This window comes from Protopterus annectens, chromosome 1.part1, assembly GCF_019279795.1.
Source record: "Protopterus annectens isolate FY-2018-M chromosome 1.part1, PAN1.0, whole genome shotgun sequence".
Classification (NCBI taxonomy): Eukaryota; Metazoa; Chordata; order Ceratodontiformes; family Protopteridae; genus Protopterus; species Protopterus annectens.
The window spans coordinates 332154552-332172948 of record NC_056726.1 but is presented as its reverse complement, the minus strand read 5'-3'; the positions used below and the strand labels follow the sequence as shown (position 1 = coordinate 332172948).

The following is an 18397-nucleotide window of genomic DNA, read 5'->3' as shown; positions in this document are numbered from 1 at the left end:
GCCTTATTTCAGCCAATATATCCAGCTGCCTATTACAGCACTAAAATTTAACAGTGCACTCTGCGCCACTGATTTTGTAAAATCATCTGACCAAATCAAATATGTGTACAGTCGCTATTAGAATAAGTATACCGAAAAGTAATATGCAATAATCATTTAGACTGAAGGTCCAACGTTAACTGGCTGCGTTAAAGGATGAATTTGGGGCTAATACATGGCATGCAAAACAAATATTTACTTACTGATGCAAGCGCCTTCCCCAGTGCATCGCCAGTCTGCGAGCTGCCTACTGCTCCACTTCCTCGACTCGCTGGTTAAAAAAAACACACACAAACAAAAGGAAAACAAAAACAAAAAAAAAAGATGTCAATGGCAGAGTTTGCTTTTGCTTATTTATAATCTGCACAGTCACAATCCACTGCTAACATGAATTTCTGGATTTCTGGATACAAACATACAATTGTTTTAATTTAAAAATAAAGTACTATACACATGCAATGCTCTCAAAATATGTGTATGTTTTAAGGCTCAGGTGACAATTATACAAACTTAAAATATTGTGCGTCGAAATGTTACAATTTTAATGCAGATAATTAATAACAATATCTTATTTCTCACATTCTAGAATGTTTTAAGTCTTAAAATGTTAAAAATATTCAAACAAACAGCAGCAGGGTCACCACGACAAAACGCATAAAATTATTTATTTTATAAATGATTATGTAGTAGTGAAGAAAATTTTCAGTCACAGAAAGACAAAACTGTCCAGAATTTGATAGAGTGTGGTTATAAGGAAAAGGAGATATATGCAAGCACTGGAGATCTAGATGTTTTAAACAGGAATAAGGGGAAACCATGGTTTTCTGTTGGGCATGCCAACAATCAAAAAAAGGGGGGGGGGGCTTTCAGTCCCTCTTATTTCAGGGTACCACACAGACATAATAGTGACAGTAGATATATTTGTAACATTATACGTGACAATTGGGAAATGCTTTTAGTGGATGAACAAATAGGGAATATAGTTGGTTCTGTACCTCGCTTTAGTTATAAGAGGAACAGTAACTTGAAGTAAGTAGCTCTGTTATGCTACAGACCAACTAATAGTCATAGTTTTAGATTTCCATCAGAAAAGAAATGTACATACCCTTGTAAAAGGTGCAAAGCATGTCCTTTTATAAATACTTTAAATAATTTTTTACATCCAAGTACACATATGGATTATTTTTATAAAGGATATGCTACATGCACTACTAGAAATGTGATATATATTGCTAAGTTCAACCATTGCATTTATTTTTATGTAGGTAAAACGAACCACATGTTTAAACAAGGATTTTACAACATCAATATGCTATACGTAACAGTTTAGAACACAGTGCTTTGTTTCAACATGTAGCACTTTACTCTGATCATAGTTTTTTCCTTTATGATTATAGATACCATCAACAGTAACATTAGGGGAGGAGATTTGCAAAATGCCACTGAGGTAAGGGAAACATATTGGATAGCAGAACTATGTGCACATGTTCTGCCAGGTTTAAATGCTTTTACTCATTTAAAACCTGTGCTGAATGCTTAAAGACTGTGATATGGTTATGTTAAACACATTTATAAAGTTTTACACAATTTTTATGTGTTATGGTTATGTCCTTTATATGTTTTTATATTTTATATATATTTTAGTACGTGTTTTCACATATGCATATTTTTATTTGGATTGAGAATGTGTTATGATGTATCAGGAAATGACATCTGCTGTTGAAATTGCATGGGCCATTTGAATTCTGCTGATTGGCTTATGACATTTTAAAAGTAGCATATATCGTTATATGCATGTCAGTTAATGGTAGGATCTGATGAAGGAAATTGGTTTCTGAAAGCGCTTATCCTTCTACTAATACATTATTCTATGCTTTTTGTCGTGGTGACCCTGCTGCTGTTACTTTGGGACACTTAGGTACACTAAGAATTTTCTCAAAAATTGTACCAGCCCACTGGAATATTCTGTCACAGGAAGCAAAATTATTATGCTCTACAGTCTCTTCCAAAAATCTTAAAAGAGCATCCATTAGAAGTAATCAAATGTCAGAGCTTCAATGGCATAAACCTCCTTGGTTCAAGTTGCAAACACTATCCGTACTTGAATAATAACATCTACATGTCTTTTAGTAATTATACTACAATCTGATACACAAGTCTTGTATATATAATATGAATACAAGCATAACACATTACTAAAGCCCTTATTTTTCTTTATTTCTTTGCACATATAATTAAGAGTAACTGCCTAATAACACAATAAATAATAATGGCATGCAAATATTTCTGACCACATACCAACCACAAAGCTAATATTACTTGCATTTACAGCCTTACTTGATTTGGGAGGTGGACACTATTAAATACTGGAAAAAGTTGACAATAATTTTTAAGCATATCTGTTTAAAGATGTGTATGGCTATACCTCTTATGGTCCCTGTGATCATGTGCTCATTATTTGCACGTTCCTAAGTTCCTATAACAAAGTATCTAACTAAAGAGACTATAATACAGAAACAATTTCCATACTCAGCTCTGGGCTGGGAAGGTTACTGTTAGACATAATAAATGGAAACTTAAGGACTGATCCTATGGGTAAAACAACATAGCTCTTTCCACAGAATTACAGCATCACCTTTGCTAGAGAACAAAGCTTAAAATCATGTCAGTACACATTCATTTTCTTAGATAAAAATATTACAAAATATTGCATTTAACTGTCATTGGTCAACTATGATCTGAGGGTATTTTCCATGTAAGAAACATTGCATGTTTATGTTTATACTCCTGTAAATGTACTATGTTTTTCAAATATATAATATCTTCATATTAAGCATTTCTATACTGTCCGAATAAAAATTTTGTTTATGTTCTGTATAAATGTCCTAAAGTGTATACATAACAAACTTCTAGGAGACTTAACAAATGAGAGCATGAGAATTTAAGTGACATGAAAACAAATAAAAATTTCGGTAATGTAGTACATCACTTTTTGCATGAATGTTCTACTCTTTTCTGCACTAAGAAATGCTCAAGAGGGAAACTTTTCTAAAACTTAATAAGCGCATAGGCAAACTTATATTTAAATGAATGAGAAAGCTAGACTCAAATATCAGTTCTAAGGTGGTACTTAAAAGAATGCTGTGGTAAGTAATATTCCTCAGTCTACTTCTTAAAAATGCCCAGTAACCATTAATTAGGAGCTCAAAATGTCTTTTTATAAAAAAAAAAAAAAAAAAAAAGTTAAAAAAGGTGATTATAATGTAATGTAGACTGGGACTGTACTGAACCACATCACGGTACGTAAGCTTTGGAACAGCATTACAATAATACACAATTTAATAAATTTTTCAGGTGTGGATATTAGGCCCTTTTCACCTGTCTAAACCTTGCTAACATCCAGACTTACAGAACATCTACTGCCTTTTTTATGACTTTAGAATGTTTCTGTCCCTTACTCCATTAGGTAATGAATTCCAGACATGTAGCACTCTTTCTTATTGTCAGTTTACTGTTCTGTTATTTTTTTAAAGTTTGAAACAATTTGAAATTATTAACTTTTTTGTTTGTTTTTTCCACTTTAGTTCTAACATTCCCATGAAAAAGGATCATGTGTAGCTTTAAACACCAAGACCAGTTGCGCTGCTTCTGTCTCTGTTTAATGAAATTAGTCCTAGTTTGCACAGCCTTTACTTGAATGACAGTCTCTTCATGTTACAAATAATCCTAGTTTATTTCCTTTGTATGCTTTCCATGGCTGATTTCTGATATTTACTGTAAGGAAACCTTGAACTACTGATATACTCCAAGAAGGGCCAGACTTATGAATGCCTACACTAAGTGTACACAATCTGTATTCAACAACATCCCCACCATATTTTTCTGCTGTTTATCCACTCAGAAAGATTACACTAAGTGTAGATGTAGTCTATGCATTGTGGTAACCATTATGAATCCTCCTTGATATTTAAGCTTGCAAGAAAATCAGTAGGAAAACCAAAATTAGGAGAAAGAAGGTGGGAGTTATGCCTGTGTTACCTAGTCATTTAAAATGGTGTACACTTAGTGTAGGTGTTGCTGCATCAGGCCTCATGTCTAATTAATCTGATGTATATAATTTACATCATTTCTGCCTTTCATGACATTTATAGATTGCTTAAGTTAACCAATTTTCTTATTAAAATCCTTCTCAATGTTATCAATCTTCAAAGCTAAAACTGAGTGATATCATCCATATATCTAAGCCTTTGAATGGACTTACCATTTCAATACATTTTTCAATGTTGTAGCAAAAGTGCAAGGATGAAGACCCAAAGGCCATCTGCTTCATTTTGGCAATGTTTACATCCATAATTGTAACACCTGCCCACTCATTTAGTCTACTTAGGCATGACTGAAGTTTATTTTTGACCTCCCTGCTTATAACATACTTCCCAAATTTCAGATCATCAGCATACAGATAGTAAAACATGCCCAATGGAATATCTAAAATATATGTGCTAAACAGATACAGACTCAGTACAGTGCCCCGTGGAACACCTTGACTACAACCCACTACATTGCTCTGATATGTATTTTATTCAATCTGTTCTTGCTTTCTTGCTTGCTTAAGCAAATACCTAGCATCCCAGTAATGGGTTTGAGGCACCAATCTTGTACCTTTTATTCAGTAATACAGTAAGATCATCAGTTTGCATCTTCAGCTATTTAGCTGCTATGATGTTATAAAAAAAACTGACTGCAATCTGTAGCAGATCTAGCTTCTACATAGACATGTTGATGTATATTATGCAGTCCGACAGGTTTATATTATGCAATCCGATATGTTTAGCACCTCAGATAAAGTCTTCAAGACAAAAGACCATAATCTATCCACTACTGAGCAGCACACTAATATGCCTGTAGTTTTAATATTTTCTTTTACACACAGGTTGTAGAATAGCACATTTTAAAGTCATTAACTATCTGTGAGATGTTATAACATTGTAAAAATGAGTCCCAGAGTCATGCCAATACTTCTTTAAAAAATTTTAAATTTTTATTAGCTATTCTGTCTTTGCCTGAGACTTTTGCACAATGCATTTTATCAAGATTTTTTATTTACTCCACAGTATCTAAGACATGTATGCTTCTTATTTTAATAGATGGCAATACACTGCTGCTTTATAAATAATAAAAATGTAAAATGTAATTTGCACATACATTTACTACGACATTGGACTCCCTATGTATTTGGTGGTTTGGTTTTCAGTGAAATAATCAACAACTAGCTCAGGATTTCTAAGCTTTATAGTACATTTAAAAACATTTTCATGTTGTCTTGTAAATTATTTACTCATTTTCTTCATACACATACCCTCTCATCAGTTTAAGCACTAATTTTAATCTTCTTGACTGTATAGTTTTAGATTTCAAGTACTTATTTCTACAAACTATCCATTTCTTCTGTTATGTATTTCTGGACATTATCAGTTATTTTTTTTTCATTTTTGTATATTGACAGTAGAAGAAAATTGCTTCTTACTAGTGGATAACTATTTATTCTGTGTCTTAAACATAAACATTTGTCTATTAACCTATTTTCATATCTCATGCATAACCTATCTCAAACAATGTTTTTTCCTCCATGCAGCAGGTTGGATGGCACAGTGGCACAGCAGACAGTGTTGTTGCCTCACAGCAAGAGATTCTCCAGTTCGATTACTGGCTGGGGTGCCTTCTGTATGGAGTCTGCATGTTCTCCCTGTGTTCATGTGGATCTCCTCTTGGTGCTCCAGTTTCCTACCACATTCTAAAGACATGCTGTAGGTGGATTGGAAACTCTAAATTAGCAATAGTTGTGAGTGTGTATGTGAGTCCACTGTATGGAAGAGCAACCATGGCAGAACTAGACACCCAGTGATGTAATAATTTGCGCTAGATGATTGTCACTGGTTGAGTGACACCCCAACCCCATGTACAAAAAATGGGAAAACGGGGGTTGTGGATGGGTGAATGGATTAGCTAAATGTTCTTTCACTTTTGCATAATTATTGCCTGTTTGGCAATACATAAATAAAAATAGATGCAGGAAGTGACTGGAATGATCATTCCCACCTAAGTGGCAGAACAATTCATAACCAGCAGTCTTAATGTGGTTTGGAAGTTATATAATGTCCAAGATATTGTCTAACTTGATGGGTCTGTCCACTAATTGTCTCATGTTTTTTTTCTACCAAAGATTAACCAAATGTGAAGAGTTTCCCATGTTGACCCAGACAAATTTAAGCCCATGCTATGATTCCATGTTGGATGTTTATTGAATAAATGACATTTATTAATTCTCAAAATCCTCCTCCATGCTTTCTGTACCCTTTATATACATACTATTGATAAGGCAGTCCTTCATCTCTTATCCTTAAACAGACAAAGTCCGTAATACTTACCTTATCATAAATATGAGGTTCAATAATATTACTGTTGTTCTTCAGCAGGACCATGACACCTCTTCTTTTTCCTCAACTTAGCTTCATACTCGATTTACTTGTTTGAAATTGTTCATTCGTCTAGTTTCCTCTTGCAACATTCTAGACAGGCTGGCATACATGCATAGAAAATCTGTAAAACTGTCAGAAATCTTTCTGCAACTTAATACTTTCGCTTTGTTTTCTGATGCACTTTCTTTCTGCCTTTCTTTCTTCTCAACACTTTCTTTATTCTGTCATGCATGAGGATTTCATATGGCAAATGAAATGCAAAACTTATTAGCCTTATACAGCTAGGACAATGAAGTAATAGGAGAGTCATGCAGCCCACCTCTTGGAAGACTGATTACTAGTGAAAAGTATGTAATGGAAAGACAGTACAGATCTGGATTAAAAGAGCACACCTTAATATACAGAAGTACAACAGGTGGTCCAGTCACCAAGCAGCATACTTATCTTTCAGTTATGTCTATTAATGCAGGGCATTCTTATCTATGTAAAGAAAGAAAACACTTCAGTGTTCTAATTTGAAGCCACTAACAGTTAACCAGTGAGATTATAGTAGTAACGAGGAGTGTGACTCTTGCATGAGTTAAGCAGGTCACTTTTATCAATCTGAAGGTGGACCAGTCACATTACATTACTGCTTTTCTGTTTTCTAGTGCGACCCAGGCCAGCAGTAGCAGTTTGCAGAAACTGGGATCTGGAAAGAAACTGTTGCTCAGCCAACAATTCATGGATGAATCAATGGAACATTTATTCCCGCAGAACCTCTCTACAAAGGCTATATAACCCACACAGGAACCTAACAGCTATGGACCAGTTTCTGACTACACACTTCAATAATATGTTTTTAATATTACAAAGCTTGTATAAGGAGTAGAAAAAGAGCTTATAACTAGACTTCCATAAAGATCGAGAGCTCTATATTTTGCATGTGGGGATGAGAACTTCAGGAAGAAGCTATCCAAAAGCATAAAACCAAAAATAAACAATCCTTTGCTAAGGCACTCCGGCTTAGGGAAAACTTGGACAATAAGCCTGATGCATACAGCCCTGCAAAGAAGTCAGTATGGCAGCTGCTGCATCTGCTGCTGAATCTGCTACCTGGAAGGTGATGCCAGGACAAAAGAAATTCCAAAGGGTATGTGTCACTCGTCCCTCTCTAGTATAGATGACGAACAGACAGGGTAGCTCATTTATATGCTTTATTACATAGAAACACATCAGGATGGATAGCAGCATTACAAAATATAAACAAACTGATTAACAGATACATAACACAGGCATACATGCTTACATCTCAATAGTTAACTACAAAATGGCGGTCAGGCTCACACGTGCTCAGTATTTATATACTTGTGCATGCCCCTAGAAAGCTTTTTAATTCTGTACACACATATTGAGCTACATCCTTCCTCTTAAATAGACTGCCATCAATGAAATGACATTGGAATAAGACAAGCAATAATACAGACATTAGAAACAAACACAATGTTCATGTCTAAGTTGCCGTGTATCTGTAAAACAGTCTGGAAATGTGACTTGATCTAGTAATATAGTATTCAGGACTGGATTTAGCAACAGGGACATTTTTTGGTGAACGACTTAAATCAGGAACTTCGAGATTCTTCTTAGAAGCAGGGATATCTACTGGAATGTCCTCTGGAAATGGAACGCTGGACAACTCATTCTGAGATAAAGAGTCTTTCTCACAGGCTAGGTGCTGTGGTACAGGCTCAGACACCAGCATCAAATGTTTCTGATTTCAACTATAATCCTTGTGATTCCACAATGTATTTTCTTGACTCTGGACAAATACTCTTCACGGCTCTGGACAAATACTCTTCACGACTGCAATCCAATCATAACTTTTGCATGTTTGCATTCTTACTGTCTCTCCTTTACATAACGGACTGTTTTTTGGTGGATTTATCATAATAAGACTTCTGGAATAGGTGTTCCTTTAACAGATGGGCTTTCACTAATCTCTTATTCTTAGCACTTGGAACCAAAAACTACTGCTCAGCGGTAAGGTAGTTCATGTCTCGACAGAAGTCTCTGGGCAGGTGAACATGTTTATCAAAAGGAATATTTTTGAGATTCAACAGATTCTGGAAAACATCACTATTATCTCATTTTGACTTCTCTTGTAACTGTTTCACACTTTGAACTGCATGTTCTGCCAAACCATTTGACGGCGGGTACTCATGACTACTCATAACATGGATAAAGTACCACCCTTCTGTGAATGTTTTGAATTGCTGGCTAGTAACTAGTGCCATAGTCAGAAATAACTTTGTGCAGACTACCATGTACTGCAACATGATGCTTCCTTCATCTTAGTAATGACAGTACTGGAATCTAAATTGGGAAATAGGTTACTCTCGAACCAATTAGAATAAGAGTCTGCTAACACCAAGTGATGTTGACCATTCCATTCGAAAATGTCAGTGGCTACTGTCGACCAAGGTAGTTCAGGAATCTGATTTAGCTGAAGTGGTTCCTTTTGCTGATGTGGCTTTATAATATTACATACAGAACAAGATGAAAGTACTCTCTTAATGTCTTGTGACATAGATTAGCAAAGCACTGGTCTTCTCGCCTTCCTTTTAGTAGAATTAGTTCCTGGTTGGCCAAATTGCAAGACAGTAATATACTCTTGTTGCAAGGACTTTGAAACAATTACTTTTGGACCTTTATGAGGATACACTGTCAGACAAAATCTCATCTCTGTAAGGAAAATAAGGTTGCACTTCTTGAGGTAAACTAGATTGCTTTTGATGGTCATCCTTGATTGATAAAGTGGTTGAGCTTCTGTAAAACTGGCTTTGAGGCTGTGTGATTTCTAAGCTCATCAAGATGTGTGGAAGAAAAATGTCTCACTTCCATGTCTTTAAAATCCTGTTGCTCATTCTGTTCAGTGGTATTCCTGGATGATCTGGATAAAGTATCAGCAAGATAAAGAAGTTTGCCTTTTGTGTTGACAAGACTGAAATTATACTTCTGCAATCTCAACATCATACTCAGCAATCTGTCTGGAGCCGTATGCATAGGCTTTCTCAAAATAGTGACTAGAGGTTGGTGGTCTGTTTCAGTCTGGATAAGCCTACCATAAATATAATCATGGAACTTCGAACATGCAAACACAATTGCCAGAAGCTGTTTCTCTATCTAAGCATACTGCATTTCAGTTTTGTTTAGAGATCTGAATGTGTAGGCAACAGGTTGAACCTCTTGAAGAATAACTGCACCAAGACCAAATTTTGAAGCATCACAGGAAAGAGTAACTAGTTTGTGAACATCATACTATCTGAGAATTGGTGGACTGGCAATTTTCTGTTTCAGGACATTATATGCTCTTTGGTACTGTTCCAACCATGACCAGGATACATCTTTACATGTCAGCTCTCTGAGTGGTGCTGCTAGTTGGCTTAAGTCTGGAATGAACTTGCCTAGATAGTTAACCATGCCAAGAAAACATTGTAGGGCTTGAACAATGTCTGGAGCTGACATCTCGAGAATAGCTGTTTGCTTGGAAGGGACTGGTCGTAAGCCTGAACTGGTAAACAAATGACCAACATAAGTAACTTCTCGTAATCTGAACTTGCAATTCTGAGGATTCAGCTTAAGATGCACTTGGCATGCTCTGTCAAGAACATACTTGAGGTTTCTGTGATGTTCAGCTTCACCATTACCTCCTATTAGAATATCATCTACTATAATAGCACAGGGATAGCCAGAAAAAAAATTTCTCCATTGCACGTTGTAAGACTTCACTGGCAGAATTTATCCCAAATGGCATTCTCAAAAACCTGTACCTGCCAAAAGGAGTACTGAGCTTAGTTAACAATGAGGATTTCTTGTTGCCAAAATGAATTCTTTGCATCTAAGAAAGAAAAAACAGTGGCATTCGGCATCAGAGCTGCAACTTCTTCAACTGTATGCATTGGATGGTGAGATCTTTTCAGTGCCTTGTTCAAATCTCGTGGATCAAAAAATATTCTGATATCAACTGAGCTTTTCTTATGAGCTACCACCATGGAAGGCACCCAGTCAGTAGATTCATCAACCAGACAAATTACACCTTGTTGCACTATTTTATCTATCTTGGCTTTGACTCTGTTCTGCATAGCTACTGGAACTGCTCAGGCTGGCCTGATAACTGGGCTGACATCTGGGTCTAACTTCAGGGAGTACACAACTGGAAGCTTGCCTAGTTTGTCTTTAAAAAGATCAGCTTAGGTAGAGAAAATATACTGGATGAAATTAGAGCAGTGGTCTATTAAACCAACATGATGGACTTTCTTATTAAATGAAAGCAGTCCCATTCTCAAACTGTCTCTGAGCCCTAATAATGACTGGATGTGCATTTTGACCACATAAAATAAGCTGTAGCTTCTCCTAGCACATAAAAATGAAAGGACTACTGAACCTTCGGACTGAATTTCTTCACCACCATAAGCAACAAGCTTCGCACACTTTGCCAAATCAAGCTTTTCACCAGCACATACTCTAACAAATGTTTCTGCAGACATAACATTGCACTTTGAACCTGTGTCAACTTTCAGATCTTTGGGTTTTCCATTTATCCAAACAGTACAAATTACTTCATTATTTGCCCATAATGTACTGCACTGACTGTTTCATGAAACACAGACACACCATCAACATAAAAAGTAGGGTCAAGGCTTTCTAATTGATCAACTTGTTTCTTGGAATATTCCCTTTTAATAAAAGAATGTGTGTGTGTGTTTTGATTTACAAAATCTTTTGAAATGATTCTACTTATTGCATATGTGACATTGCTGACCAGAAGCTAAACAGTTTTCCCTTTTAGGCTCATGACTTCCCCCACAGTTACGACGACTGGCTATAAAACTGGGTGGGGACACATTCTTTTGAGCTTGCTGGCTTACTCTTATGCCTCACTGAGACTGTGCATGCTCTGGAATTTGCTAGAAAGCTACAGGGTTTCCCAGGGAGTGTTACAGGACCTGCAACAGCCCCCATGTGATTGGGCCTGTTTCTTTTAACCAAGTGCTGAATATTATCAACATGGACTTTGGAAGTTACTGGAAGCATGCCTCTCTCATTTTAAGCATATTTATGTGCTTTTCTGTAAGCTCATATATCTGACAAATCTCAATGGTCCTATTCAAAGTTAAGTCACTGTCACGAAGCAAAATCTTTCTCACAGCATCATCTTTAATACCACACACGTCTGTCTTTTATCAACTCATCCCTTAAATCACCAAATCTGCATGTTTTAGCATTGAGAAACAAGGCTGTTATATATGTTTCAAAAGTTTCACCAGGCTTTTGATCTCTTGTGTAAAATAAGTGCCTTTCCATTGTAATATTCATTTTGGGGCTACACATTTCTCTAAATTTACATTTTAAGCACTCAGGGTCCTCCCTTGACTCAGCCAGTACAACTATATGATGGTTTTCCCCCTCTCCTGCAAAGACAGCAGGTGCATACACAAATGAAATCCCAATCCCTCCGCACCACACGCTCCAGAAACCTCAACCTCATTACTACAATCAACAGAACACGCTGGAGGGGCAGGTTCATAACCCAGACACTACCCATGCTCTGGAATAGACTTCCCATTAATGTCAAGCAGAGCACCTCACTACCCCTCTTCAAGCAAAATCTTGAAGAGTGGATGGGAAATAGAAAGTTCACCCCGGGGATCACTCCAGTGGCTCTACTTGATAGAGGCACTGGGAACTAACGATGAACAGCACAATGCCAGGGCACATCTATGGGCTAGGCTTGTAAAAGCCCCAGGGCCATTAGCCTAGTACATACCCATGAACCTATGAACACTCCCTTTTTATAGCTTCTAAACCAGCTAAATTAAACAGAATAGATGCCTCTGTATGGTCACCTTTATCAGAAAATGCAGCCTGTATGAAAATGTCATACTCTTGCACAAACACTCTCCAGTTCTCTGCAATACTATTGTCAAACAGAAGTGGAGCTGGTCTATGAAATCCTTCAGCCATGCCAGCAAATTATACCCAAACATACTGAAAAATATGGCCCTTGTAATTATGCACAAACAAGCTGCTATATGTGCCTGTAATAATATTCAAATGCAGAATAAACTATTCAAAATACTGTACTTTGCAAAATATGCTTTGAAATGACTGTATTTTGTGAAATAACTGTATTGTAATACTGCACAAATATGCGAACGCTTCAAACACTTCAGACAACTTGAATAGCTTTGATTAATGTGAAAAAGTAATGCTTAGCGAAAAATGCAGTTGTTTCCCACATTTTATTAATTTTACGCAATTCGAACTTTATTTTAAATATTTTCCGTAGATATTTCAAATATTTCTATTAATATATCATAATTTCAAATATTTCTGTTACTTAGAAATTTGTTTAGAGCATTCTGAAAGCCTTGTTTTATATTTTGTAAATAATAAATAATTTGAGCAAGTTTTAATATCTGAAATTCGTTTCTGACCTGTTTTATGAGTTATATGTGCAGTAGGGATGATTCACTCCTCTATATTCCCCCAGTCTTAACTAACTGCCTCTTGGTCTCAGAGCTGAGGAATCTGGATCCCACTCTTGCATCATGTCTTTTTAGACATGACTTCTGACACCATGTCTCTTGTCCCTCTCTAGTACAGATGACGAACAGGTGGGGTAGTTCATTTATATGTTTTAATACATAGAAACACATAAGGATGGATTGCAGCATTACAAAATATAAATGAAGTGATTAACAGACAGGCTACACAGACATATATGCTTACATCTCAACAGTTAACTACAAAATGGCAGTCAGGCTCGCATGTGCTCGGTATTTATACACTCATGCAAGCCCCTAAAAAGCTTCTTAAAGCTGTACACACATACTACTCTACAGTATGCCTTCATATTCTTAAGAACAAACTTAAAAAGGATGAACTCTGTGCACATGTCCAGTGTTCAATGCCACAATGACTGGAAGAAGCAGTAACTTTGGCCAGCATGCTTACTTTGGCTTTAGTGGCAGAAAACAGTAGCCATATTAATCTTGAGTTCAATTATTGAACTTTCAAGGCAGGACTCATTTTCTCACTCTAACCAAGCTGTCCAACTGTGATACTGTTCTGGAAACTGTAAGAACATTGGGTGATAAAACCAAGGAATTCCCCATTAACAGTCACTGCTCTGGAGTTCATCTGCTGCTTTTTTACCAACAACAGTCATTACACAAGTAGAAGTAGTTCAATCCCGCACTTCCCAAGGGAGAAGGAAGAATGCAGACTCTTGCATGTATTCGGCAGGATGATGCTTTAAATGACACTTGGTCTTTAAATTCCTTACTTTCTCCATTTACCCCATCTCTAGCCAAGGATCACATGATGGATGCTCTTGCAACTGTCGCACCCCTGCTCCACCTTAGTGATGCATGCAAACCCTAACCCTGCCCCTGCCCCAACGCTAACATGCCTCTTAACTTAAAAAAGCCATCCCCATAGCACTACCAATTCATAAGACAGCTCAGGTACTCAACAAGTATATACACATAAACACACAAACATGCACACACTAAATCTGTCCCCTAACATAACGTTTACCCTTACCTTAAGCACTCAAAATGGCACACACACACACACACACACACACACACACACACACACACACACACACACACACACACACACACACACCTCTAGTAAACATCCCACTTACATGTTTCACCAAAGCAACCAAGCAAGCAACCAACCAAATGTCTGTTCAATAAACTGGACATTCAAACAAAGAACCCTCAACTTCAGTAGCTGACCAAATCATCAGTCAATGAAACACATGGAACCCATATATCTATATCCATCTAATTATATACAAAGCTCAGGGGGTTGTGGGAGTCTTGCCAATCATACAGGAGTGCAGTGACATTTGCCAACCTATGAAAAAAATGCTTATTTTACGTTTTTTGTGAGTGAGTTGTAGGGGTAGTGTGTCTCAATTGGATGTGATCAAGTATTTTTTTTTCTCAATTGATCATGCACTTCTATATTGCACAGCTTATAAACAAAGGGTCTGTGTCTAGATCTAGGAATGTCACTGTTCCCATTTACTCATCCCCGATTAGGCCAGTCATTGAGTATTACGCTCTCCCTTTGGCATGCATCTGTTGGACACAAACAACAACTGGAATGTCCACAGAGATACTTTACTAAAAAAATACAAGGCCTAAACCACATGTCCTACATTGTCCGACTCAAAGGCCTCTCACTATACTCAGTATCCTACAGACTAAGAGGTGACCTGTGTCTGCCATACAAACATTCTCCAACCCAATACTGATGGATTTACTTCACATTAGCAAGACAAATGGCATAAGAAATACTGTCTAGGGATGTAAAGCTCCTCTCCAACAATGAACAGAATGGTTTGGAGGGACAGGTATATCTCGCACAGGATACTTCTGCTGTGGGAGAAACTACTCATCCACATCAAACAAAGTTCATCTCTGTCCATATTCAAACACAACTTGGATCTATGGATGGTAAACAGAAAATATACCCCAGGACTGCCCCTCCTCCCGCAGTACTACTTATGAACAGAGGCAACTCTGAAATGCTATGACCCATTCATGGGTTTCCTCCAGTTATCTATGGTATGATCCCAGTTATTCTCATTATGGTTAATATATAAAGATTGACCAAGGAATGGGTAAGGCCAATCTCTAACTAAATGGGATGGCCAGTATGGGCAGCTAGCCTAGTACTTACATATGAAACTATGAACCTATGAACTGATCGATCATACTCAAAGCATTTTTAACATATAAATGCTGCCATCACTCCTTTGCTGTTATTTTTTATTGCAGTGATGCAGCGGTAGCATTGTTGCCTCACAGCAAGAGGTTCTCCCGTTCGATTCTCGGCTGGAGCGCCTTCTGTGTGGAGTCTGCATGTCCTCCCCACACTCGAGTGGCGTTCGAGACATGCGTAGAATGGGCATGCCTTCGTTGAAGGTTGGGCATCGAGCTAGCACCTCGGCACCATAAAAATCTACTGCCAATCATTAGCGGACTGGAGTTCCACTGTGGCGACCCCTAACCGGGAAAAGCCGAAAGAAGAAAAAGAAAGCATTACCTTATTTAAATTGTTTGGCTTTAAAATCATGACTGAATTCTTCAAAAAACTGTAATAAAAAGCAAATACAGGCCTTAAATGTCACTTCATTATGCAACCAGGCATATATCTATCTATCTATATATATATATATATATATATATATATATATATATATATATATATATATATATATATATATATATATATATATATATATATATATATATATATATATATATATATATATATATATATATATATATATATATATATATATATACACATACATACATGATTTACTTATCTATATGTATTTATTTGTCTTTTGTTAACCGGGTTAGTCCAGCTGGGCTAGTGGCCCATTTTCAGTGGAGACACGAGGACAACAAGTAACAAAGTGTACAACAAGCAGCAATGTGAAACTTGGTTACATAACTACATACATTCGTGCCAAATCAGAGAATATGAGTACAAAAGCAACAAATATTCATACAATAATGGCATATTAAACAAAGCATAAAACTTCAGTAAAAGCAATGGCTAAAAAGTATAAATTACAATTTTAAAATAGGTCATCAGAAAAAAAAGTCATTAAAGCATTGAAAAAGAAAAAAGAAGTTGGTAGAGAGGAAGAGGAAGTATTAAACAGAGGGGTGGAAAGTACAGTTTAGGAGAGTGTAGAGAGTAGAATGAAGCAGTTATAAGAAGGGGGTAGGGAGTATAGTAGCAAAGGAAAGACTAAAGATGAGGTTTAGATATGGTAATGCTCAGCGGCACAGCTAAGGTATCACAGTGCTGGTGTTTGTGGAAGTTATATTAGAGTAAGAGAGGAGAATTGCTATAGTTTAACACTGATTCTATGATGCCACAGAATGACTGTTACAAAGTCTGCATGAAGCATGAGGCAGAAATAAAACAAAGCAAAAAGAACTTGTTAAGCTGACATTACATTCCCCTCCTGATGCTAGAAACCCATTATAATGATACACCCCAGTTTTTCCTCTGTGTAATTAACAAACAGATTTCCGTACAACATCAACAGAGCATCATATATTTGCAGTCCAGAATCAGTTGCTGCTGTGAGCAACACTAAGTTAAGATTCTTAAAAGCCATTTGAATTTAATATTCACTGCAATCATACTAAACAAGGCTTTCACTATGAGTGGATGAAAGCGAATGCACTGAGGATCGGAATCCCCAAACTACATTCATAAAAGACATCTTACCAAAAAATATTTTTTAAGTATTTTTTGCACACACATCCTAAATCTATATATACCAACTCCAATGTAGCACTTACTCAAAAAAGGGGGAAATTCTCCCCAAAATAGAATCATATCTGCTGTCTACTCGCAGAAACTGATTTCCTATGGAGCAACTCCAATCATCTGCAAGTTAAAGCTCGAGAGTTCAAGCTTCATCCACCAGAAGCATAACATTTAACAAGTCTCCCCTCAGAGCTCTACAGCCATTTATATGCCAAAAAAGTGTCATCATCCATGACAGAATTCAAGAGAATCACAACTGCTCCATTAAGTATGATTACTTTCTGACTCTCCTCTATAAACAGACATTGAGTGCTCACTTGGGGTCAACTGTCAAAATGCAAATAAATACATTTCTACTGGTTATTATAGTATGCCTCTTTCTTTTGCTAACCCTTCATTTTAAGCGATCAGAACTAGAGCATTACTGTATGACTAATACAGGCCCTGGCAAAGCTATGCCGAAGGACTTCACCAGCAACAATACACGTAGACTCTGTTTTTATGTGAGATAGAACATTTTTTGTTTACCCATCCTGATATTTCCATCTGACATAATCAAGCAGCAATACTTCAAAGTCCTAAATTCAATATGACTTTAGACTAGGATTTTGTCTTTATGTTTTCATTTCCTGGATGCAACTCATAGCCTTTCCAATACAAACATTCCAAGAAAGTTTCCCACAATGATCCCATATTTTCTAGATATCTCTGCATTTCATTAGTTTCATATAAATAGCATAGCCACCTGCTTAACATCAGTAAACTTTTGGAGTCAGCCAGAATTACTTCCAGCAAACACACAAATGTTCTGGTCAACAATTCTTTCTGCGTCATGACATGTATACCATCTTCCTAAGTCTGTATGCCTTATGTATGCATTTACTTACTGGATCCAAGAGATGTTTTTCAGCCATGACTCTCTCCTGCACAGGCATAGCCAGCAAAATTCAATTCTCATAATAAACATTAAATAACGTGGCAACAACATCCAGGTATAAATACCAGAAAAAATCAGTTTTGGGATAACCCTGATTGCTTCTATTACAGATCATACATAAGTCTAATGGAAATCTGAATCTTTACATTACATGGAAATATAATGAAAATAGTAATGATTAAGAATTATATCACCCAAACTTTTTATATTATTTTTACTTATTTATGTATTTGATAGCCAAGCAGTAGAGGGTATGCAAACAAGGAGATGTTCTCAACAGCCACAGCTTGTAAAATACAATAAAAATGGTTTACAAGACATATTTAGCACTACAAGTCTAAATTACAGTAATACGCAATACATGGTGGAGCTTAGTATACATTATTTCTCTTTGGCTTAAAAACTACTCTGGGAACTAGCCTTGTATACGTATCACATGAACTACTGTAAGTGACTGCATTTCAATAGTTATTTCTCAAAGTTCCTTCTTGCAAAAATAAAATTAAAAAAAGCAGGCATCAAGCCTTCATGATCTTCTGAACATGGAATACAAGTGCAGAGATGTGGTACGAAGCAACCACAGACA

The 18397-nt window shown here is 36.6% G+C and overlaps 1 protein-coding gene across 12 annotated transcripts in view; it reads right to left on the bottom strand.

Annotated features, from left to right (window-relative positions):
- Nucleotides 1–18397, bottom strand: part of TCF4 (transcription factor 4) — a 2211973-nt gene that overhangs the window by 292587 nt on the left and 1900989 nt on the right. For all 12 annotated transcript variants that reach the window (XM_044074967.1, XM_044074939.1, XM_044074975.1 and 9 more), the window contains one exon: nt 243–310. In XM_044074967.1, the coding sequence (XP_043930902.1) occupies nt 243–310 (68 nt within the window). The remainder of the gene's footprint in view (nt 1–242; nt 311–18397) is intronic.